A 25,720-nucleotide genomic window follows, 5' to 3' on the forward strand; every position below is an offset into this window, starting at 1 on the left:
TAACGCTTTGCATTTAGGCCAAAAAGTTCCATTTTAGTTTGTTCAAACTACAAAACTTTTTACCACATGACTACAGAATCTCCTGAGTTTTTTTTTTGCATACTTCAAACGGGATTCAAGGTGGGCTTTCTTGAGTAATGGCTTCCTTCTTGCCACCCTACCATACAGGCCAGATTTGTGGAGTGCTTGGGATATTGTTGTCACATGCACACTTTGACCAGTCTTGACCATAAGCCTTTAGCTCTTGCAAAGTTGCCATTGGCCTCTTGGTAGCCTCTATGGTCAGTCTCCTTCTAGCTCGGTCATCCAGTTTGGAGAGACGGTCTGATCTAGGCAGGGTCTTGGTGGTGCCATACACTTTCCACTTCTTAATAACCGTCTTTACCATGCTCCAAGGGATATTCAAGGATATTTTTTATACCCATCCCCTGATCTGTGCCTTTCAACAACTTTGTCTCGGAGTTCTTTTGAAAGTGCCTTGGTGCTCATGGTTGAGTCTTTGCTTTGAAATGCACTACACAGCAGAGGGAACCTACAGGAACTGCTGAATTTATCCTGAAATCATGTGAATCACTACAATTTAACACAGGTGGAGGCCACTTAACTTGGTGTGTGATTTTGAAGGCGATTGGTTACACCTGAGTTAATTTAGGATTGCTATTACAAGGGGGGTGGACACTTATCCAACCAAGCTATTTCAGTTTTTATTTCTAATTAATTTTCTACAAATTTCTAGAATATTTTTTTCACTTGGAATTTGTGGGGTAGGATGTGTAGATAAATGAAAAAAACGATTTTAATGCATTTTAATTCCAGGCTATAAGGCTAAAAAGTGAACATTTTGAAAGGTGGTGTATACTTTCTATAGGCACTGTAGCTGTTGATACAAGCAAGCACATTGTATACTATATAGTAACACTAAAGAGTTAAGTGCTGTAATTGGTAGGCAAATTACCTGTTTTCTAACATAAATGGGGGGTGGGCACATTTCTCAAGGTAATGGTGACACCAACTGTTCAGCAAAATGCATTTCCCAACCCTAGAATGTTAATTAGCATAATTATGAGGACAATGGTTTCAACAGTGGCATTAACTTGTAATGTAAATTCACTGCAGCATATTAACCTTGGAAGAGATAGCTTTAACTCTCGTTAGTCCTACCTGAAAATGTGGTTCAAATTATAAGGGGTCTTAACCAAAAGAAAAGAGTAATTTGTTTAAAGTGTGCTGTTAATGCTTTGCAGAGCCTAAACCTATTAAATGTAATGGTCCATAATGCCATGTCACAAGTATTAACCTTCAAAATTGCTCTTTGTTTATTGCTATTTTATATAAAACTTAGCAGGTGGCTGGATAGGTGGTTGGTGGGACTGAAAAAATGGCCCCTTCCTTATATTCCTTTTTAGTAGAAAGGCTAGACCATAGCCTATTTGCTGTGTCATGCCAAGTTTTCATTGTGCTGTGTAAGCCTGTCTGTTTTCAAAGACATGTGAGACAGGATGGCAAAGCGTTATTGAGATAGTAACTGCGGGTTTAAGCGCTGGGGCGCACATTTATTATACAAAAGTAAATTAAAACACTGCTCACAGAGCAAAATAAAAAGGTCGCACATTTATTAAACAAAAGTAAATTAAAACACTGCTCACAGAGCAAAATAAAAAGGTCGCACATTTATTAAACAAAAGTAAATTAAAACACTGCTCACAGAGCAAAATAAAAAGGTCAAACAAAACAAGTTACAAACACAGACATCCACAAAAGAAAATTCCTCACCCGTCTTCGTTTGTCTCATTGTCTCTCTCCGTGTGGCAGCAAAAACCTCCCTCTTAATGGAGTTTCTAGCTCCCTTTTTATATCTGGCTGTTCCCAATTAGCACCAATTACCTAATTTGGGAACAGCCACATTCTCACGTGTATTTGGCAGGGATGGGAATTAACCCCAGCCAACCACGCCAGCAACACACCAAACAAACACTATTTACAAGCAGGGCCCTGCCGTGCCACATACCTGAGCATTCAGCAATAGAAGGGGGGAGCCTGAGCATCCAGCGACCAAGGGAGAGCCGCACCAACAACCGATTGAGAGCCGCACCAGTCTCCAGTGACCGAGAGAGAGCCGCACCAGTCTCCAGAGACCAAGGGAGACTACCTGCTGCTCCTGCCTCCACCACCAGAGAGAGACTACCTGCTGCTCCTGCCTCCACCGCCAGAGAGAGACTACCTGCTGCTCCCACCTCCAGCGCCAGAGAGAGACTACCTGCTGCTCCCACCTCCAGCGCCAGAGAGAGACTACCTGCTGCTCCTGCCTCCACCACTAGAGGGAGACTGCCTGCTGCTCCTGCACCACTGCATGAGGGAGACTACCTGCTGCTCCCGCCTTCACCACCAGAGGTAGACTACCAACTGCTCCCACCCACATGGAGAGAGACAAACACTCCTGTATTTAAAATAAAACTCACAGTGATAGTCGAAGACGGGATGTCTGTGTTAGTGATTTGTTTTGTTTGACGTTTTTATTTCGCTGTGTGAGCAGTGTTTTGATTTACGTTTGTTTAATAAATGCGGGCCCCAGCGCTTAAAACTGCAGTTACTGTCTCTGAGTCTCAATAACGCTTTGCCATCCTGTCACAAGTATACACCCTCTACATATTATGTTTTTTCAATCTGTGCTGTGTATCTTCCCATATACTAAGACATACACCTACCAGTATTTAACACTAGAAACCCTGCGGCGGTCATTTTGGCGGTTTTCGGTTTTAAAATATAATTTTCTCCAGTCGTGTAACACATATGGGGCTGTGCGTTCGTGTACCTTTCTGTCTGTATGTATTAAATATTCTCACAAAGCATGAAACGCGGGAGTGCAAAAATAAAAGATATAATACATTATACCTAAAAGCCCCGGAAGCAGTCACATTAACAGCCACACAGAAAACAATTGTATTTTGATTACAGAACGGTATTCTACTTTATTATTTTTATTTACCAGTCCACAATGTGTTTAGCTGTAATCAGATTAGTCTCTACTCTCTGCCTGAGTGAATGACTGACAGTCTATTGTTTTCAATCAGCCTTTTCAAGGCTGGCACCTGCTTGCCAGCTGCACTGCTTTGGTCAGTCAATTAGCATCGGGACTAGTGAAAATAAATACCAGAGACCGTGGAGTTTTACAACGTAACAAAATATGAAATTGATTATTATTAATTTCTTAGCAGACGCCCTTATCCAGGGCGACTTACAATGTTACAAGATATCACATTATTTTTACATACAATTACCCATTTATACAGTTGGGTTTTTACTGGAGCAATGTAGGTAAAGTACCTTGCTCAAGGGTACAGCAGCACTGTCCCCACCCGGGGATTGAACCCACGACCCTCCGATCAAGAGTCCAGAGCCCTAACCACTACTCCACACTGCTGCCCTGTATGTTTGGATTAGATGGCACGGAAGTATTCCGTGAAAGCTGGCTCCCGACGGTGGCCTGCAGGTGTTTTACAATGTATTGGACCTAGCAGCCATCAACTCCTGGGTACCTTACAAAGAATGCATGGAGAAGAATTTACCAAGGAGAGCATATATTTTACAGTTAGAACAACAACTTCGCAAGAAGGATTTGGAACAGAGGGAGACTGCCAAGAGTGTACCCACAGTTGAAACTGGCTACCCTGCTGAGAGCCGCAAGAGACGCCAATGCCAGGTTGGCAAGTGCAATAAAAATAAAACTTCGGACAGCTGTGCCATGCAGAAAGGTGGCGTGGAGAAGCACATTATCTGTGTTGATTGTGAACAGCCTTAGACTCAAGGTAAAGGAATACCCTTTTGTCAAAAAATATATAACTTGTTGTGCTGTGCGCTTCTGTAAAATATTTTTTTTCTAAGTTTATTTATCTACGTTGTTAAGTTGCTTTTGCTCATCTGATAATAAACCGATTTGCTGTTGAAAAGTTAAAAATGTATTGCTATCGTTTCAGTTTTGTAAATATGGATGTTGTAAACTGATGTCTGTTCAGATGTTTATTTACATTTTCTTGTTTTGATTTGTAAAATAAATGTTCATATATACAGTCCCCTCCAAGATTATTGGAACCCTTGATAAAGATGAATAAAAAAGACAAAATAAATAATACCAGTACTGAGCTAATGTAATTTTCCAACATGTGGAATATATTTGACTTTATTAATGATTCAGTGGAATCAACCAAAATTACAGATTTCTCAAATTATAAATTTATTTCCAAAAAAATGAAGTGTCACCCTCCCCTTGCAAGGATAACGGCACTGAGACTTTTTCTATAATGTTTAATGAGATTGGAGAACACATTGGGAGGGATCTTAGACCATTCCTCCATACAGAATCTTTCCAGATCCTTGATATCATTCAGTCTGCGCTTATGGCCTGCCCTCTTATGGGGTTCAAGTCCGGAGTCTGAGATGGCCATTGCAAAATGTTGATTTTGTGGTCAATTAACCATTTCTTTGTGGATTTTGATGTGTGCTTGGGATCATTGTCTTGCTGGAAGAGCCACTTGCAGCCAAGTTTTAGCCTCCTGGCAGAGGCAATCAGGTTTTTGGCTAAAATGTCCTTGTACTGGGTAGAGTGGGTAGAGTTCCATTGACCTTAAAAAGGGCCCCAGGACCAGTGGAAGCAAAACAGCCCCATAACATCAAAGATCCACCACCATATTTTACAGTAGGTATGAGGTTCTTTTCTGCACACGTATCCTTGTTTTGACGCCAAACCCACCGCTGATGTGCGTGGCCAAAGAGCTCTATTTTCGTCTCATCTGACTATAGTACCCGGTTCCAATCGAAGTGCCAATGCCGTTTAGCAAATAGATTTTTTCTGGCAACCCTTCCAAATAGCCCATTGGCATGGAGGTGGCAGATTGTAGATTTGGAGACTTGCTGACCCCAAGATGCAAACAAGTTCTGTAATTCTCCAACTGTGGCCCTTGGATTTCCCTTTGCCTCCCGAACCATCTGCCTCACTGTGAGTGGGGGCAAGATACACTTGCGTCCTCTGAATCGTATTTTGTCATATACTTGTACTTGCTAGAACCAAAGTCATTGCATTTTATCTTGCTCTTAATTGTATTAATACTTGTACTGTGATTCTTGAAATGCATTTTTGATTATGACTGTAAGTCGCCCTGAATAAGGGCATCTGTTAAGAAATAAATAATAATAATACCAGGCAAGTTTACCACTGTTCCAGTCATTTCAAATTTCTTAATTATTGCCCTAATAGTCGTAAGTGGTATATTTAGTTTTTTAGCTATTGTTTTGTACCCATTGCCTGATTTATGAAGGTCAACAACCATTTGTCTCTTTTCATTTGTGAGTTCTTTGCCTTTCCCCATGGTGATGGATGACAAATGGATTTCATATGCGTGTTACCTCATTTCTATACCCCAGTGAAACAGGAAGCCATGGAAGGCCACAATACAGTTCCTTGAGATTGAGATGAACTTAAAGAAGTAGAATGTTAATGTTTTTTGTTTGATTTTATTTATAAGAATCTTTAGGGGTGCCAATAATTCTGACACCTACAGTATCTTTTTGAGAATTTTTTATTACTTGTTAATAAAAAAACTTTTTCTTTGAGCAATTGTATTAGAATAAAAGAATAAGGTTTTCCCATATATTTGAGCGTAAAATATAGCTCATTACCTATGTTTATTTTATAGTCTTTTTTGCTCATCTTTATCAAGGGTGCCAATAATTTTGGAGGTGACTGTGTGTGTGTGTGTGTGTGTGTATATATATACACACACACACTGAGTGTACAAAACATAAGGAACACCTTCCTAATATTGACTTGCACCCCCTTTTGCCCTCAGAACAGCCTCAATTCGTCGGGGCATGGACTCTACAAGGTGTCGAAAGCATTCCACAGGGATGCTGGCCCATGTTGACTCCAATGCTTCCCACAGTTGTGTCAAGTTGGCTGGTAGTGGATCTCTACTCCGAATAGCTCATTCCATCTCATCCCACAGATGCTCAATTGGATTGAGATCTGCAGGCCACTGCAGTAAGCTGAATTCACTGTCATGTTCGTGGAACCAGTCCTAGAAAATCCTTGCCTTGTGGCATGGGGCATTATCCTGCTGAGAAAATCCATTAGCAGATGGACCCACTGCTGCCATGAAGGGATGCACCTGATTGGCAATGATGTTCAGATATCCTGTGGCATTCAAATGTTGCTCCACTTTTATCAAGGGGCCCAGTGTGTGCCATGAAAACACACCCCACACCATCACCACCAGCCTGCAATGTTGACACGCGGCATGATGGATGGGTGTACTCGTGGTTTTCCACATACCCTAGTCCTCCCATCAACGTGAAACAGCAGGAACCGGGATTCATCACAGCAGGCAATGTTTTTCCAATCCTTCAGTGTCCAGTGTTTACGTTCCTTAGCCCACTGCAACCACAGTTTCTTGTGTTTTGCTGAAAGAAGTGGAACTCTGTTAGGTCGTCGGCTGCCATACCCCATTCGTGTCAAGGTACGATGAGTTGTGCATTCTTTTATGGGTCTTTTGGCACCAATGTTGTACTGGACCGTCAGTTGACTAACTGTAGCCCGTCTGTTGCTCTGCACAATTCGTGTCAGCCTCCTTTGGCCTCTATCATCAATGAGTTGTTTTCGACCACTGGCCTGCCATTGGCTGGATGTCCTTTGGGTGGTGGACCATCCTTGATACACACGGGAAACTGTTGAGCGTGAAAAACCCAGCAGCAATGCAGTTCTTGACACACTCAAACCGGTGCGCCTGGGACCTACTCCCATACCCCATTCAAAGGCACTTAAATCTTTTGTCTTGCCCATTTACCCTCTGAATGGCACACATACTGTACACAAGCCATGTCTCAATTGTGTCAAGGCGTAAAAATCCTTCTTTAACCTGTCTCCCCTTCATCTACACTGATTGAAGTGGATTTAACAGGTTACATCATTAAGGGATCATAGCTTTCACCTGGATTCACCTCGTCAGTTTATTTCATGGAAAGAGCAGGTGTTCCTAATGTTCTGTACACTCTGTGTGTGTGTGTGTGTGTGTATATATATATATATATATATATATATATATATATATATATATATATATGCTTCGGTTGTTCAGATGTTTATGTGATGCAATAAAAAAAATAATTACATCCAACTGTTTCTCCTTTCGTTATACTATTTACAGTGTTTTGAATACAGCCGTCAGAAAGACTGCTGCGGGGCTTCTAGGTATGAGTATATCTCCGGTCCTTCTAGTGTTAAACAGATAAAGGATATTTCTGGCATGGTTTACCATTAATTGTTTAAAAATGTTTCTTGTCTCTATTGTGACTATAATGTGTATACGAAATCTATATTATAGACAAGTAGTCTTGAAAATAAACACACACACCTACACAGATACATACACAACTCTTGTAAAAGACATTTCACTGTATTTTTATGGTATGTAGTGATGTTTAGTGGGTTTAGGGAAAACACGATCTGGATTAATATAGAGTTAAAGCGTGCCAGCCATTAGATCCACCACTGTGGACATTATTAAAATAGAGTGTTTTTTGCTTACAGCAATAAAATATAAAGAACTTAAAAACTACATTTGGTTCCTTTCAGCACTGCTGATCTTATATTCCTGCTATTTAATGGGTTTGGAATGATTCATGTTCTTGTTCTTTTGATAAAGCTACAGTTTACAAAATGATTTCAATAAGTTTCCTTTCAGTCCTTTGGGGAAAAACAGGTGATGTTTGATGTAAGCTTTTTCTGTTCCTCTGTAATATGCACAAATCTAACATATATTACTTTAAATATAATTATATTTTTAGTTGGTAAAACATACTTGGGAAACCATTTAAACTGCATTTCACATTTTTACATATACAAATTATAAGTGTGTAATATATGTATGCAAACACTACACTCAAGAAACAATGGGCCACATTTCTCAAGCATTTACCCCTGTCTTTAATTACATGTTACACCTGTTTTTGTAAACTCAATTTAACATCATACACCATCAGAACATTGTGTTGAAAAATTGTCCTCCCTAAAAACAGATAATGCTTTGGCAATAGGCTGGAATAGTTTACAAAACTGAAGCCAAGATTAGACTTTAGTTTAGACTTTGCACAAGCGTTTGCTTAAGAGTTAATGGCCCATTAGCATTCTCAACAAGGCAATAGATTTAGTATAAATACTGTGCACTGTTGTCCTGGCAGGATACCCTACAGGTATACAGTACCGCGATACTTTACAAACACATTTAGATCTATGCAGGATTTGCATTATGCAGTTTTAGGGAAGATGGAGAAAAAAGTGGGGTTATCTGCAACATCAATCTGATAAGGAAAATACTGCAAACAAAAAATTAACTTACCTGCTGCCATCTTTGGACCATGGTAACTTAGGTATTTCCGTGTAGTTTTAGGTAGGGCACTTGAGTGAGCTAATTAACATTTTCACGGGAAACTTGTGTAAGTGGGCATTGATTTCACAAGCATTTCCTTGATTCTCATGGGTAAATGAGACTTTCCCATTAAAATACAATTTTTGGGGGCATTTTCATGAGCTTTCCCTGCCAACATGCACATGCATTGCCAATTCACGTGAGACAAACCAGTCATGTAAACTGGCCCACTGTGATACCTACCATAGTTCTATATGTCAGAATATGAAAATATTACCATTCATTCTACCAATGGCATACCATAAAAAGGCCCATAGAAGTTATTGATCTGTCACAACACTAACACAGGAATGACAGCTGATTTGGTTGGTTTATGCACACAGATAACAACTTCCAAATTTGTGAGTTATTAAATAGTTGTTCTGAACCAGTGATTATGTCATACATTTGCTGTGGTCATTCCTCACAGTGAAAAATACTGGCCTTTGAGACTCAAACTGCAAGACTCAAACCAAATCAAACCAAAAAACTGTTTATTTTTTATCTCAAAAAATATGTATATATATATATATATATATATATATATATATATATATATATATATATATATATATACACACATACACATATTGTGCCATTTCTTTAACACCTTATTGACTTACCTGGTTAAATAAGGAATTGATCCTTTGACAAGTAAAATAGTGACTTTAACTAAGGTACTTTGACAGTTAAAGCATCTGTGTTTATCTGCTGTACTTACCTCACAATGTATTATCACTAATACATTTCTGCCTGTTTGGTTTTGTTCTATTTACCCCAGATATTTTAAGAACACATGCAACATTTTTCTACAGTTTATCCCCGAGATTGTCTTCATGGTATGTCTTTTTGGATATTTGGTCTTTCTCATCATCTACAAGTGGTGCATTGTAACAGTGGATGAGTCGGAGACAGCCCCCAGCATTCTCCTGCTCTTTATTAACATGCTGCTCTTCACTTACGATGAGCCTACAGACACCTTTCTCTACAAGAGGCAGGTATGTCTTTCTTTTATTACAAAATTAGACACATACCTTATGAGCAATTAACATTAGGGCTGGGACCAAATCAAAATTTTGACAACACGCTAATCATACTTAACAAAACTGTATTTGATAGCTTTTTCTTTTTATTAGTAGAAGAAATAAGATACTTCCAAAAAAAAGAAAATGCTATTAAATACAGTTTCGTTAAGTGCGATTAGCGGGTTGGCAAAGTTTTGATTTTGGTCCGGACCTAGGTAGGGATTACCACAACCCTGTGCACTTCATACTTGTATCGGGGAAATAGCACTGCAAATTCGAAACAAATTCTTAATTTAGATTATAGACAAAGCGAAGGAAATGTGGTACCTTTTATTGGACTAACTAAACAATAAGTCATCACAAGCTTTTAAGATCTTGAAGATCTCTTCTTCAGGTGAAAGTAGAAAAGAGAGACGGATGTTTGCATTCAAAGGTGGCATTTAATTAAAATTGTATTCCGCATGTTGGTCAAGCACAAGCAGTGTTGTAGTACTATTTAGTATCAAGGCAAACCTGTTACAGAATGCAGGACGTTCAAAATATATCTTTATTGTAACTTAAAATAAAATGTACAATTCACAGGAACCTGGCTTGAAAAAGAATATGTGGACTCCTTTTAAATATAGATCTAACGTACGTACGCAACGTATGCAGATTTCTTCCTGCCAATGATAAAACATTTTCTATTGTTTTCTTTATTTAATAGAGAGGAGTTCAGACATTCTTGGTTGTTACTGCTCTTTTGATGGTTCCCTGGATGTTGTTCATCAAGCCACTGCTGTTGTACAAAGAACAAAAGAATACAAAACAATTGGTGAGTTAATAACACAAGAACAAAGCAGATTGTGTATGTTTGTAAACATGTTGTAAGAACAAGTCAATGGGAGTTCATATCATGCAGCAGACAAGTAATTAAGGTCTGAAAAAATACTTGTAGTGTACTACTGCAGTGGTGTTGTCTCTATCAATAAATCTAAGTACCACCAACATTTAAATAAATAACCCTGGACCTTTCTTGAGTACTTCATATTTTCACACTATTCCTACTGTTTACTATGTATTGTTTTATGTTTTTTTACACATTTGTATTGATATGATTTTTAATGTCCTGGATGATTAATAAGCTTGGGAATGTAGTTTAATATGTCATATTGACCCGTGCTTCTGTGTAAATAAAAGTGCCTCGCAACCACATTTCTATTTTCTCTGTTTCAGCAAAATGGATAATTTGGGCTTTTTTTCCACAAACAACACAAGCACATGTAACACCCACCTGTGGAAGGGTGTGAAATCAATTTAGTTACATTACCCCTCACCAATAATGTTCCAAGACATGTGCATATAAATAATAATAATAATTTTAACCATAGGACCACAGTTTTCCATGAACAACTGCATTGGTACAGGAAAGCAAAGGTGGTGCAGGAAGACATGGTTTGTTTAACAATACCAGTTATGTTTTAGTTTGGTGAATGTTAAAACAGTATTATGGTGCGTATTGACTTAGCATTGCCTCAATAACATGCATGTTCAAGTATCACAGCAAGGACTCTCATTGATTGATTAATTTATGACACAAAAACTGCTGTGATTATACTTTTGGCAGCAGGTAAATGGATCTCCAAACAAGCTATCGTTCTGTCACAACTCTGACCAGTCTGACCAAGAAATGGTAGAAGTCAATGGAGCGCCCTCCTCCAGTCATTGTGAAGAGGAAAAGGTATTCCAATTTAATAATTTGCTCATCATTTATTTTAAAATCCACACAGTGTATCCATTACCCTTTGTTTGTAGTGCAGCTACGTGAATAATATGGCTACCTAATGGCTACAGTGTGCATGTTCACTTTTAAAGTCAAATATGATTTCTGGGTAACTTTTTGTGTAATCTATTTAATTGGAACCCAGACATTGCTGACTCGCTACTAGTTTATAGTATATACTGTACCCCTAATAATAGTTTCTGCAGCTGGTGGGGGCTATTTATTGTACCAAGCTACCAGCACCTTTCCCACCGTCTGTGGTTTCCTCAGAAGTCTTACTCAGCTTTTGTCATCTGAAAGAAATATGTATCTACTGTAAAGTGATATTGTGACTGCAATAATGATATTTAGATGGATAAGAAGGTAAGGGGCTTGGACCCAGCCGAGTCATGAATCTTATGTCTATAAAAGAAGAGGCAAGTACATCTTGCTTGTCCAAAATCTAATAACAAAGCTGTTGAGAATTATTATTAACTACAGAAATAGAATAAGGTTCATAGTTGAATCATACAATACCAGGTTATTCTGTGATGTAACACTTAAATGCATGTATTTTTAATGTATACAATACATAGACACCTGTTTAATTCCTACAGGTGAACTTGGGAGACATGTGTGTCTATCAGGCTATCCACACTATTGAATACTGCCTGGGCTGTATTTCCAACACAGCCTCCTATTTGCGCCTGTGGGCGCTTAGCTTGGCTCACGCTGGTGAGTATATGGCTCAGAATGTTCCATAAATGTTCACTGCTCATTTTAGCGATGGGTCTGAAGTACTAATTGTAATCAGTAGTCATAACATTCTGGTGAAAGGGAAGCAAATGTTCATCAGAGTGTAACCTAGTATTCTTGAAATAGCTCATCTCCCATTCTGACAATCCAATATTGTTTTACTGTTGATATTTTTGGTTTGGTTTTCATTTCACTTTGAGTTGGATGAAGCCCATGAATCCTGCCACAACACTAAGTGCCCCATTGCACGCAGTAAGCCCCTTTACTGCATGCTTTGTACACCTGCTTTATTCACTAAAGTGGCAGGCAACCTAGCTCGCTGAAAAAAAAAACCGTTGGCTACAATTGTTTTTTCATTAAAAAACGTGTCACTTAGTTGTTCTTTGCTGATGTTAATGTTCAGCTTTAATATCGAAATGTGTGTATTTACTAATAATTTAAACTCACATTCGTTTAATAATAAACATTTAGGTATGTTATGTCCCTGAATGACTAAAAGATGTAGAAATAAATGCTGATTGATAAAAAGGAAGACTCAATATTTACCAATGTAGCTCATGAGTCATGATATAGGTTTCAGTATATCATCGACTCCATTGTTCTGGTGCAGATAAAGTTCACATTGTCTGCTGATAAAACGTGAAAAACATTCTCTAGCATCCAGCACTACATTTAAAACAAAGACAAGCAAGGAATATTTTAACTTAACATAGTTATGTCAATATATCTATCAATAAATCTTGTTGGGAACATGCTGAGTTATCAGACATGAATTGGATGATTTAAACTAACCTGTACTGATTGAAATAATATGAAATACGATATATACTCCTTTTAAATAGATCTGTAAAACCAGTAGAAAATATTATTAGCAGTCCATGAAAGCACCTGCTGGAAGGAGTCAAACTTGGCATAAGGCCTTGTTAACATATTCCAGTTTTATGAGAAAAAGTAGCGAGTTTCTTTCGTTACTTTACTTCATGTCTCATACTAATCAACACCAAAAATTGGCAAAAGGCTAGGATGTCTTAAAACCTGCTTCAAGTGGAGGCTAGGTATTGCAAATTAGCAAAAACAAAAGGGTAACCCTTTTAAAATAATTTTAGTACACAAAAAACCTACAGAAAAATAGCCTTGCCCTTATTTGCTTGCAAGCAGAGCAGTGCTAGATATGGAATGTTCTTTTTGGCAGTCAAAGTGAGATTTACTTGTAGTCTGCAGTTTTTAATCCAAGGTCCTTCTATGATAAGAAAACCTGGCAGTCGAAGCAAGCATTTCACGAATTAGGGGAGTTGTGTCCAGTATCAGTTCTTATCAAATAAGTAGTGACTTTCTTTGGGAGTAAACTGACTTCATGCAGTGAATTTGGAGAAGTGCTTACAATGGTGTTTCATATAAATCAAAACAATAGTCTTGGCAAGAAAACAGGGTGTCTGAATCCTGCTTGAGTAGGCAACTTTTACAAACAGAGAGAGGTCAGGCATAGTCCGAGAATGGCACAGTTAAATAAGGCTATTACACTTAATATGTTCATTATAGTTTAAAATTTAAATGATAATAACTGAACTGACCACTGTATACTTATTCAAAGGCAGTCTTTGTCCCATACTTTGGTAACACACATTTGTATATGAAGTTAAACTGGCCCACTGACAACACACTGAAAAGGTAACATAATATGCGGCTAGAGGGACATAAATTTTTGACCCAGCTTAATATAATCAAATGATTACATATTAAAAACATCTCTCATATATACACAGATACTTGTATTATAATATAGCAAGGATTCTGTGAACTTTGGTCCACCTGATTTTTTAGAAAAAGGAGGAGTTGGAAAAAGAGAGCGATGAAATCATGTTCCAGTATTTTTTGGCAAGAAGTTATATCCAATCAGTTTTGAAAAAGTTGACCAGATCCTTCTAGAATGTATAATTAACTTAAAGATAAGAAACGTCAAGGTCGAGTGAAGATTAGATTTACTTGGGACTTCTGATGTATTCAATGGAGGGAAAATCCTATATAAGCCCAGAGCAAGACACCATTCGATATTGCTCAACTTGCTAACTACAAGCTGATGTGATCCATGATCTCAGGTTCTCTGAAAAACTGATTGCTGTTTGGTAGAAGTCTCTACCTTTTGAAGACAGTTATTATTTTTCCTGTCCTTATATTCTCCATCTATTTTGGAAGGTAAGCGTATATTTGAATTTAATATCTCTTTTATATTGCTATAAGGTACAGAAGTTATGTATTAGTTTTAAAAGAGTGATATATTGAATGCTTTAGAATGTAGCTGTGGGTGTTTTAGCTTTTTGCATGGCTGGCCTAAGGGCTAAATATATGATAACCATATTTGTATTACTGTATTGAAGTACTAATGTTAGCCTGCGTGGTTCAGGGGGCGTGGAGCGGGGGCTCATAATCTTCTAATCTTCTAATTTTCTCATTCCCTGTCAATTAGTATCTATTTTCTATTTAAGCCCTGATCACCTGCACCCTTTCTGTCTAGTGTTTCGTTTTTGTAGCAAACGCTCAGACGCTGTCGTTTCATGCTCCACCGCTAATATCTAAAACTTCGTTGTCTCGCTCACTGCAGGTCATTTCTCTGCACAGCGCTGCCAAGATATTATCAGTAATTTTCCTACCTGCTCAGGTGATCCTTCTTTTATTCAGGTTCTATTTTTGGCTTCAAGAGCTCCAACGTTTGTCTTTCCTGTTCCATCCAGTCTCTACCTCAGCAATAGCGTCGTCCAAAGCGCAGCTTCATTACTCAACTTGTCTGCAACTTTATTAGAACGACTGGTCCTCCGCTAAACTTTCAAGCTCCTTCGACAAGACATCGACATTCCCGTTGTCAGCGATTGCCTTACTTTAGCTCTATTAAATCCACCACGAAGCTTTGTCTGCGGAATATCTCTTTACTCCTCGCCTGCAATCAGGCGCCCCTCCCCACTCCCACAGAGCCAGCACCCCCGATCCCACAGAGCCAGCACAATTCCGTTCCATCAGAAGATCCTGCCCTGGACCTCCGTCAGCTACATTCAACCTTTTAAAAGACGTATCCAGTCCATTACAACTCAGTTTCAACCAGTGGCGGCTTGTGATTTGACTGGTCACAACATGCTCCAACAATAGTGCCGTACTGCAACTTTTCCACCGGCGCCTTACAGACCATGGTTACCACGGTAACGCCCTCATTGATTGACTGCGGGGAGTGGTAAGTTGCCATGGTGACCAGGCAGCTTCACCAGGCTCTGCGTTCTCTGTGCCTCAGTACTGCAGTCTTCTGGCTTCCTGTTGCTGCGCTTTCACAACTGGTGGAGACGAATTCAACGCGCCGATTCATCACATCTAAATACTGCGTTAATTTATTTATATACATGACTAACTGTTCTAACATGTCTAGAATATTTATTATTCAAATCTAAGGGAATAAGCAAATGTTGTTCTACATAGACAAGGTTTTTAATCATAATAACCTCATATATTCTACCCTGCTTAACTCAAGTCAATGGTTAATTCCAATCATAACCTTTGGATGGCAGTATAATACCACAAGTTCTGTCTCTGTTTTAAGCCGGTTTGCTATCGCTGCCAAGCTTGGACACTATAGCTTTTCTATCCATTCTTGCAGCTTGTTCTCACTCCGATGGATTCTTGGGATTTCCCCTCCTGCCTCGCCCTTTTTGTCTACCTATATCAACTGACATTCTTCAATTTCAACTCTACCCTCCCCCTGCCCCTTTGAGGACCTGGTCATGAAGCCACGCACTTATCGGCTTTCTGAGATGCTCAGAATCTACAGTCACATTAACTTCCAGCTTCCCTGCATCAGGCATCCATCCCAGCGACCTCTTCCTGTTCCCGGATTCGTGCTTCCTCACCTGGCTCCTCTCCTACAAACCGACAATTTCACCAAGGCACTTTATTCAACCTTCAAGTTATCATATCATCAACGTGAGCTGCTAGTCAGATACAGTCAAGTGTCCTCCTATTCTGCAATAGACAATACACTCATAGACTACTCCCGACCAAATCAATAGGTTTTGCAGCAGCCTCAGAGCAACGCCTTCTTCATCCTCTCATGTTCTACAGCAGCCTCAGATCTATGCATTCTTCATCTCTGCCCCATCTCTGGCTTCATTTAAATCACCTTAATACTCAAAGTCCAATATCCACCGCACTCAGCAGATCTCTGCTCTCTGCAGCAGACCACCACACTCTACCAATGGCATTCCACCATTCACTATTACAGATCACTGCTTCAGCAGATCTCTGCTCTCTGCAGCAGGCCACTGCTCATTATTGACATCACTTCATTGTTACTTCCTCAGATCTCTGCACTCTTCAGCAGATCCCGTCCTCTTCTGTTAATTGCTCCTCACTACAGCAGATCTCTGCTCCCTCTTCAGATCTACCTACTATTACAGCATGCAAAAGTTGCTTTAGTTTACAGTCTAAATCTGTAACTGCACTACTCCAGAGCTTCCAACACTTCCGCTTTCCTCCAATATGCAGATTGTGGCAGCATTCCGCAATCAAGCCTAATGCTAATCCCCATCTAATCAAAATACGAGGTGCTTGACTTTCTCAGCAATCTATTCATATGTCCACACATCCTCTCAAATATTACAGCATTAATACATGGTGAGGGACGCGGTATGAGACTGGAAATCTGTCTTGTTTGAGTTACGGAGTTCCACTACTAGGTGAATAACTGGAGTTGTGAAACCCAATCTCTGAATGCGAGTCCACCTTTTCCATTTCAAGCAGACATGACAGTAGCAAACCGCTGATCGATCCCGTATTAACTAACACATAGGATGGTCGACATCTCATCTCTGCGCCCCGTTTCCAGAAAATGGAGCACAAAGGGTGCTGAGCTTCCCCAGCAGTTGATTTACACATGTTCGTTCAGTTACAGCTGTTACCTCAACTGTCAGTTCCAGCTCCACTTTTGCCTCTACTTTCAGTATCCAAGTTCCGTCAGCTGGTCCCGTCTGTTGCCCCCCACCCCCCCAGCTGCTATTTGACTGAATCCTACTCTCTGTAACCTCCTTCAATCTGCTCAGCATTTCATATCTGCAGCCCTCTACCTGCTTCGAAAGCTTCATATTCTACAGCTTGGTCAGTGTTTTCAACGTTCTGTGTCAGAATCGTATTCATCCTATTCCTTCAATCAAACCAGATCCTGGCTTTCATCGTCCACGCTAGGGATTCTCTCTCTTCCCACCATTCTCTCCATACCAGTAGATTGTCTGACTATCTGCGGAATCAAAACCACTTACAGGAGTTTTTAACATCTCTGTCCACCTTAAACATCTCCTCTGGGTTTAAGAATGTGCTCAGAGCATATATATATATAAATAAAAAGAGTGCATGCGAAAAATCTTTACAGTTTGTTTAGCTCTTCCCTTTAATAAGCTGCATGTTGAAATTAGCGGTACTGTACAGCATTGTGCAGCTATGCCATTGGAACTGGTTCTGCCATTTGGTGCTACTTGTGTTTGTACTTAATAAATGCTCAGATAGTAAATATTCTATATTTTATGTTGAAACACCTGTCCAAATTTGTGGGTTTACCATTACAAAAAACTTAACTTGAAAAAGATTCAACAGTAAAAAAGTGGTTTACCGGAGCAGCTTAGCAAGAAAGGCGCCCCTGCATACTAGCCTTTTATGTAGGGCCCCGGAAAATTCACGATATCATGAATTTCACAGAAATCGTGTATTTGACTGCCTAACTTGAAAAATATGCATTTTATTTTCTTTACAGTATTGTAATGAACCGCTGCATTGGAAGTTAAACAAGACCCCAGGAGACTAGATAGGATTCCAAATTTGCTGCTTTTAATTATTGCACTAAATAAAAATAACAGCGAATCACTGTTTGGGCCAGGATTCATGCCAAATCAATAAATAAAAATACCTCTCTCGCTCTCTCTGCTCATCCTCTCACTTTCCTCTTCTCTTTCTTTCCTCCAACACTCTCATTCACTCTCGTTCTCTGTTCTTCTAACCCACTCTGGGCTCTTTCACCGCTTCACAGATAGGCACGCTCTTTCAGCCTTTGGGTGCATTTGTAAACTCAATCTGATGCTCTGAAAAAGCGTCCGAGAAATCTCTTTGGAGTGCTTCAGAGCGTGAATTTTAATACTGATAGTACTGTAATGAACCTTCTTGTTCACAGCAACTGGATTAATTATACGATAGCGTGCCGCTGCCACCACCTTTGTTTAACCAGGGGGTCCGGTAGTTATTGAAATATTTTTTGTATAAAGGAGGAGAGTGTGTTAAGCCACGTCACAAAGACACCAGGAATGGCAACTCAGGACAAACGGTTTATTAATACACAATTAAAACAGTGCAATTAGCGATCTTAGAAACATACCAATAGACTAGACTAAGTTAAGTTAAAAATTATCTGTGCAATGGGTAAGAGAAGGTGCAGACACACCCACTACAGACCTTTGCAGGGTAAGAAAAATAACTCGATAAACAATAAATCATTAGTGAACTTAAATCTCAATACAATGATAAATCATAATAAGTAACAATACACAAACCATAAAGTGGCTCAATGAACCACAAGTAGTCAAATCAAATAACTGCTAATAGCAAACAAGATAAACATGTGGCACTAGCCACACAAGTGTTTAAATAAACACTCCCTTTAGTTAAAATGCCTGGCCAGGTAACTTCTTAATCATTGTATCTATTAATTAGGGATTCTCCTTTAAGAAGGCTGAACTCCCATGAGCCTTGGTTCTTTTTTAAACAGGTAGAGGGGGAAGGGAGGCAGGTCTGTGTTCCTCCATTTTGTGTATGGCGGTGTGGTTTGTGTGCAGGTACTGAATGGGTTCCAGTTTGCTTTCAGGATTTTATTTACAAGAAAATTATATTAAATAATAACTATACTATCTTGGAGCATCTCTTGGACAACTTGTTGCTGTTTGACTGCCACAATACAATAAGCATCAACAAACAAACAAAAAGTTGGGTGAGGATAATTCTGGGTTTTTTTCCATTTGTTCTTTTTTTCTGCTGGACTTTTTTTTTTGCATTTTGGATTTGGATTTGTTTCTCTTTTGCTCGGTTGGATTATTTTTTGGACTTGATTTGTTCGGGACATTGTTTTGCATGAGTGATATGTGTGTGATAGCTTTTGTTATATATATATATATATATATATATATATATATATATATATATATATATAAAACTTATGCATTTATAAGTTTTTTTTACCATATTAGCAATTGGCTATTTCAGATCTCTTTCCTTGCCTGACTTTAAAATTGTTTGTTACCTTTCCCTCTACTACTTGTGTGCTTGTCTTAAATTGATTGCGATTCACTTGTGTATAGTTTACTGGTGTGTGTGGTATTAAATTTGTTAATTGAGGACCCTCGTTTTTTTTGTTTTATTCGCCGTCGGCTGAAGCTCTTAGTTTCAAACCGATACAAACAACATCTGTACATCACAGCAAACTCAAACACACAGAAATAAACCCCCACCAAAGGTTAGAGTGAGTGTGTCTGTCCCTTACAGATCCACACACGATTTAAATACAGTGTTTCAATTTAGAGTTTAAGTGTGGTCAAGACCAATAAAACACCCAGATTACAAGGTAAAAAATACAATACAATAACAGTTTAAAAGAACACTTCCCTGATTTCAAAGTCAGTCCTCTTACAAACTAGTAGAATCCCAGTACTCACTCAGAGCAGTCCATCCCTCCCCCAGTCCAGGCGCGCCATATTAAGCGCCAGTTCTCTTTTTAAAGTCTGGGCAGTCAAATTGCAATCGACGGCACCTGTCGACAGACTGTATTTCACTAATTAAACAGGTGTGTTTATTCACAGTTCTAATGGAGCGATCAACGAGGTCCATTACAATACTATTATTAACTATGATCATTATGCAGTTGTGCCGTTTAATGGCTTTTTCTTGGACCGATAAAACAGATTTTTTATTTATTTATATATATATATATTTTACATGGGTTTTCAACTCTTAACTCTAATACTACTGTAATTATTACTGCTGCTCATCAGTTTGATTATTTATTTATTAATTTTTTTGTGCGACGGCACTGTTTTAAAAAAAATAAATAAATTAAAGGCTGGTGAGTGCTAATTGGTGTTGAACAAGGCTAGCGTGTAGACGACTTCTCCCCTTCAGTCGCTTCAAAATATAAAACCCTAACTTAAAATAAGTGGAATATCTTTTTTTTTCAATGACAAATATAGAAATAAATAATAAATAGGTTTAGAATATACCTGCATCCACCACAGAGAGCCATTAGCCATTTTGAAAGTGAACGATCTGAGAATCCAGCTCTGAAGCTGGAACAGCCAGAGTGTGCTCCAAGCGCTCTGAAATTCATCTCCTCTGAGTTTTCAAATGACACCACAGAGCACTCCAGGAGTTTACGAACGATCAAAGTGCGCTCTGACACTCTGAGATTGAGTTTACAAACACACCCTTCAGCTCTGTCCCTCACAATCTCACTCCAGTCGAGTCTTCACGCGTGCTCCTGTTCGCGGCTCGCCCCCTCTCCACCCCTACTTATAGCCTCGGGGGAGCCTCGGGTCCCGCCCCGGCCATCACACGCCCAGACTTAGTAGCAGGTCGATGGCCCGGGCTGGAAATTAGGATAGAAAGGTGGTAGCTGACTGAGGGTGACATAGTCAACACATCCCAGGGGTGAAGCCCAGCTACTGAAAAACATATACAAGGGGGTGACAGAGATCAAATGATTCTTTCTGTTAGATCTCCCTCCCGACCTGCGAGGGCGCTGTGTAAAGGGAACAGAGTACCCTGGACTAAATGGCATGACAGTTTATTCCCAGGGTTAGGTGGAAGTCGGCCATCTAGAAAAGGGGCGGAGCTACGGTACCCGAACTCAGTGACCCAGATTGGAAACAGCGTAGCATCTGCGGATTGGAGGAGCAGGTGCGCTCATTAACCAAGGGGTCATGAGGGAGGGTATAAATAGGGGGCATAGTAAAGTGATCTGTTCCTTTGTAAATGGTTAGAAAACAACCTAAAAGGAGAACCTGTGAAAAATGTGAGTGTTGTGTTTGTTTGTTTTGTCTCAAGTAAAAACTGTTTGTTTGTTATTTAGACTACTAACACGATCCGGAGCTGTAGCCGAAGGCCAGCATCAAACCCGGACACCAGCACTTCCCTTATTTCACGGAGAACTGTATTTTGCACCACAAGCACTAATTCACTCACTAAAGTACCGGTGTATGTGTTTTGTGTTACGTGTTTTTCAAACATCATTCTTGATATAAGTATAATACATTAAAAAATATATTATCCAAATAGTTAATATATTTTACATACACAAGAATTGGCCCCTTTTTGGTATATGGAAAATATGAGATATATGTTTTATGTATTTAAAATATATATCTTTAAATACAATGTGCATATATGTTAAATGCTTATAAAATATAAAGTAAATGTTTGGAGTAATATTAAATTATTATGAGAAAAATACATGTTGTATACATTTAAAATATAAAGTAAATATATGGAGTAACATTAAGTTCTTAATAGAAAGATACATACATATGAAACATATAATTTATTATGTGTACTTATGTGTATGAGTATGACAGATATTAAAAAAAAAGTTACAACAGTGACAGTGCTTATGAGCAAAAGAAAGAAACACTTTCAATTCTTTTTGAATCGCCAGAGGCAATTATTAGACACTTACACTTGCACAGGCACCTCTCCACTCATGCTGACGCACACAAGACTTACCGTGATTTTCGCAGATTACGAACAAAACACAAACACACTTATAAATAAACACGTGAATTGATAACTTGAACAATTACCACAACAACACCAGCCAAATATTTACAATTAACAAATAATCACAGTTTCCCCCACAAACAATTCTAACTCCCAGCATCCTTTGCATGACACAATTTGCATATTTAATGCTTTGTACATGTATAATAAATATATTGATTAATACTAAATTTATAAAAGGTAAATACATATTTCAATACAATTAAATATATATATATATTTATGTAGCCTATGGTAGCCGTCTATATTCCTTCTGTGGTTAACTGAAGGAGACCTTTTATGCAGTGCTTAATTTGTAAAGAAAGAGGTGCCAGGCGCAAGCAATGACAATAATACTGTCCTTAAGAAGCGCACATTCAAAATCATATCACGTTTATTTGAAAGAGTATTGCACGTACTAGTGTTAGATGTTTACATTCATGTATTCTACATCATATACAAAGTAGTAGTACGTGCAGAAAAATTAATTAAAGGCAACCGCAGGACAACTAATAATAATAATAAAAAGTTATGGTTTTGCATTTAAATGGTTTAAAAAACAAACAAATTAAATGGCATTCAGAGGACTCCAGAAGGACTACATTGATTTAAAAATAAAATACGCACCCCAACAGGAACATTAGTTTGACCCACAGTCTGCACTATTATCAGCGATGTGTATGCAAAAGAAGCTGCTGGTAGATTACAAAAATGATTAATTAAACTTAGGCTAGGTAGTTGTTATTTTAGTATGTTTTTATTCTCTATTAAATTTAATATAATTAAATTATATTCATTGAAAAAGGCAAGAGAGAACCAGATTGTTATTATTTTTTTATTGTTTTGGTTTAATATAATATAGCAGGCTAATTTCCTATTGAAGTGTCTACAGTATTTTTTTCATTAAAAAGGTGTTGTTCTTTGTTGAAATAAATGTTCAGCTTTCATATTTTGTTGTGTACTACTCATTTAATCAAACCAAGTAGTGTAAGAAGTTGCTTGTATCGTTCATGACGTTTTTTAAATCAAAGCTGATTTGTGTATAAAAAAAAACGACAATAGAGTTGCAGCCTGCAGTGTCATCTTACTTAGACACTCAAGCTGAAATCGTAAAGTAATTTAAAGTAGGCTACAAACATGGCAGCGGACTCTCTTTAGCACGCACAAATTAAGCCTCAGTGTTATGTGTAGTGTCGGATTACAGCAGTGGTTCCGAACTGTTATCACTTTGAGAACTGTCGCAATGGTTATCGTAAACAGACAGCAAGGGTTTTACGACAGTCATCAATGAGTGAACAGACATGTTAGTCTGAGTGTTAAAAACAATAAAAATTCAGTCTTGAATTACTCCTGTGAGTGTATTACATTTTTGGCGACAAGGATGGCTGAATTTACCTTGCCCCCACCCGCTCCGTTTCTGGCGGTCCCTGGTAGTCTGGAGTCTGGATCGACTCCTTTAACATGTACTTGCTGGCGCTGGATCTTCATGATGTGGCAGCCCCCAGGAAGCGGGCCATCCTACTGCATTGTCTGGGCACAGAAGGACAGCTCATCTTCTTCAGCTCCAGTCAGAATGTCCTCATCCACCCCTTTCAGTTTCTGCTGAGACCTCAGAGACCGGGTGAGTCTGTATTGTAGTTTGTGTCGTCATTGCGTGAGCTCGTTAAACACTGTAAATTTGGGACTCTGCAAGAAAGAATTGGAGATAAGCTGATTGAAAAAACATCCTGCACACAGTTGAGAGAAAGACTGTTGTTAGAATCGGATGATTTAACATTGGAAAAAGCACTCGCTATTGGGAAACAAGTGGAGGCTGCGCTCACCGGTGCACGTAAATTAACCAGTACGGAGAATGCCCCACTGTCAGACATTCCAGCCCAGGTTCCAGTTCAAAAAGTTCACAACGCACCTACTGCGAGGCGCTGTACAAACTCTGGCTCTACCAGACATGAAAATCGTGCTGCCTCTTGCCCAGCACAGGGTCAGCGTTGTAGGAAATGCAACAAACCCAACCATTTTGCCCGCTGGTGCCGCTCAGGGCAGGCTCCACTGCCTTCTCCACCGCCTGGCTCAGAACGCCTTGCACGCGTTTCTATTAATTCCGTGCTGTAGAAATCAACAGTGTTAAAACAATGTGGGTGCTATGTGGGTGATGTCCTGCTTCCACTGCTGGTTGACACAGGCGCTGTAATGTCACTGCTGAACAAGACCACTTATGAGAGATTTTTTTTCTCATGTGCCACTGCAGAAACTTACCATCTCACTCTCTGGGTATGGCCACACTCCCATCACTGTTATAGGGACTGTCTGTCTGCCAGTGCGTTACAAGATGCGTGTTGCACCCTCTGCCCTCTTCTACCTCTCAGGGCCTCGGCCATCTACCTGGATGACATTGTGGTGCACGCCTCTACCCCGTTTCAGTATGACGCCCTTTTGCAGCAAGTTTTCCACCAGCTATCCCTGCATCATGTCACACTTCATGCAGAGAAATGTGTGTTTCGGGTTCCAGGGGTTGAGTTTGTGGGCTACAATCTCTCCAGTCAGGGCATCACACCGATCTTGTCTCATGTGGAGGCTATTCTGAACCTTCCTGACCCTCAGTCAGTTTCCCAGCTAGCGTCCTTCCTGGGCATGGCCACCTACTATCTCCGTTTCCTTCCACAATATGCCTCCACCACTGCACCACTTTGTCAACTGCTAAAGAAGGACACACCATGGGCCTAGACTGTCACCATGCTGTGCTCACCATCAAACGGCAGCTTACATCCCCCCCCCCACCCTAGTGCATTTCAGTCTTTCGGCGTCCACGGTGGTCACCTGCGACGCGTCGAGCGTGGCGCTTGGCGCTGTCCTGTCCCAGCTGCACAACGGTGTGGAACGTCCTGTGGCCTTTGCTTCTCGTGCCCTCACACCGGCAGAACAGAAGTATTCCATGGGGAAGAGAGAGGCTTTGGCGTGCATATGGGCATGTGAGCGATGGCATCTCTATGGTCGAGCCTTTATTCTAAAGACAGATCAACAGGCTCTCACCACATTGCTGGACACGCAGGGGTCAGAACACAAACCACTTCGGCTCTTCAGATGGGCTGACCACTTCAACCAGTACCACTTCAAGCTGGAGTTCACCCCAGGACACCACAACACCATGGCTGGTCTCCTGTTGTGAGCTGTGGTGTCTCCACCCCCAGTAAGTCATGTCACAGACGGGGATCAGGATTTTGTACAACTGCTGCAAGGCCCACTGAAGACAGTCGTCTCCATGCCAGAGCTGCGGCAAGCATCACAGGACGACAAGCTGTTTGGACTCCTCCGCACTTACATTAGAGAGGGATGGCCACCCAAGGTGGACGGGAAGCTGCTCCCATTCTACAGAGTTCGTGACGAACTGTCCTGCTGGGAGGATGTATGCATCGCAAGGGGCCATTGCACGCTGATCCTGGAGACACTGAGCGCCCAGGTGCTACGCATGGCACACAAAGGACTCTTGGGCATTGTAAAGGTCAAACAATGCTGTAGGGATACTGTTTGGTGGCCTAACCTTGACCAGGATGTGGAGCTATTAGAGAAGGACTGCACAGTGTGCCTCCTTAGCGGTAAGGCCAGCAAGCCAACACCAACACCCTTGTTCCCAGTAAAGTGGCCAGCTGGGCCATGGGAGCATTTGCAGGTCAACATCTGCAGAGAATTACATGGAGCTCCTGCTCATGCTTGTTACCTGTTGGTGATTTACAACCTCCACTCCAAGTGGCCAGAAGCACTGCCTTTGGCCATTACACGCAGCCTGGACACCTTATTCGCACGGTGGGGCTTGCCAATCAGAATCACCACAGACAATGGGCCCCAGTTCGTCTCTGCGGAGTTTACCACCTACTTAAAGGAGCATGCCATCACTCACATCAGGACGGCTGTGTACCATCCACAGGCTA

At 40.0% G+C, this 25,720-nt stretch overlaps 1 protein-coding gene across 5 annotated transcripts in view; it reads left to right on the forward strand.

The window, feature by feature from the left end:
• si:ch73-173p19.2 (V-type proton ATPase 116 kDa subunit a 1) overlaps positions 1 to 25,720 on the forward strand; it is a 233,250-nt gene that overhangs the window by 154,230 nt on the left and 53,300 nt on the right. For all 5 annotated transcript variants that reach the window (XR_009319820.1, XM_059013885.1, XM_059013891.1 and 2 more), the window contains 4 exons: positions 9,238 to 9,454; positions 10,188 to 10,295; positions 11,088 to 11,201; positions 11,840 to 11,957. Coding sequence is in view for 4 of the 5 variants with exons in the window: in XM_059013885.1 (XP_058869868.1) it covers positions 9,238 to 9,454; positions 10,188 to 10,295; positions 11,088 to 11,201; positions 11,840 to 11,957 (557 nt within the window). In the remaining variant the exon portion in view is untranslated. The remainder of the gene's footprint in view (positions 1 to 9,237; positions 9,455 to 10,187; positions 10,296 to 11,087; positions 11,202 to 11,839; positions 11,958 to 25,720) is intronic.

This window comes from Acipenser ruthenus, chromosome 3 (genome assembly GCF_902713425.1).
Source record: "Acipenser ruthenus chromosome 3, fAciRut3.2 maternal haplotype, whole genome shotgun sequence".
NCBI lineage: Eukaryota > Metazoa > Chordata > Actinopteri > Acipenseriformes > Acipenseridae > Acipenser > Acipenser ruthenus.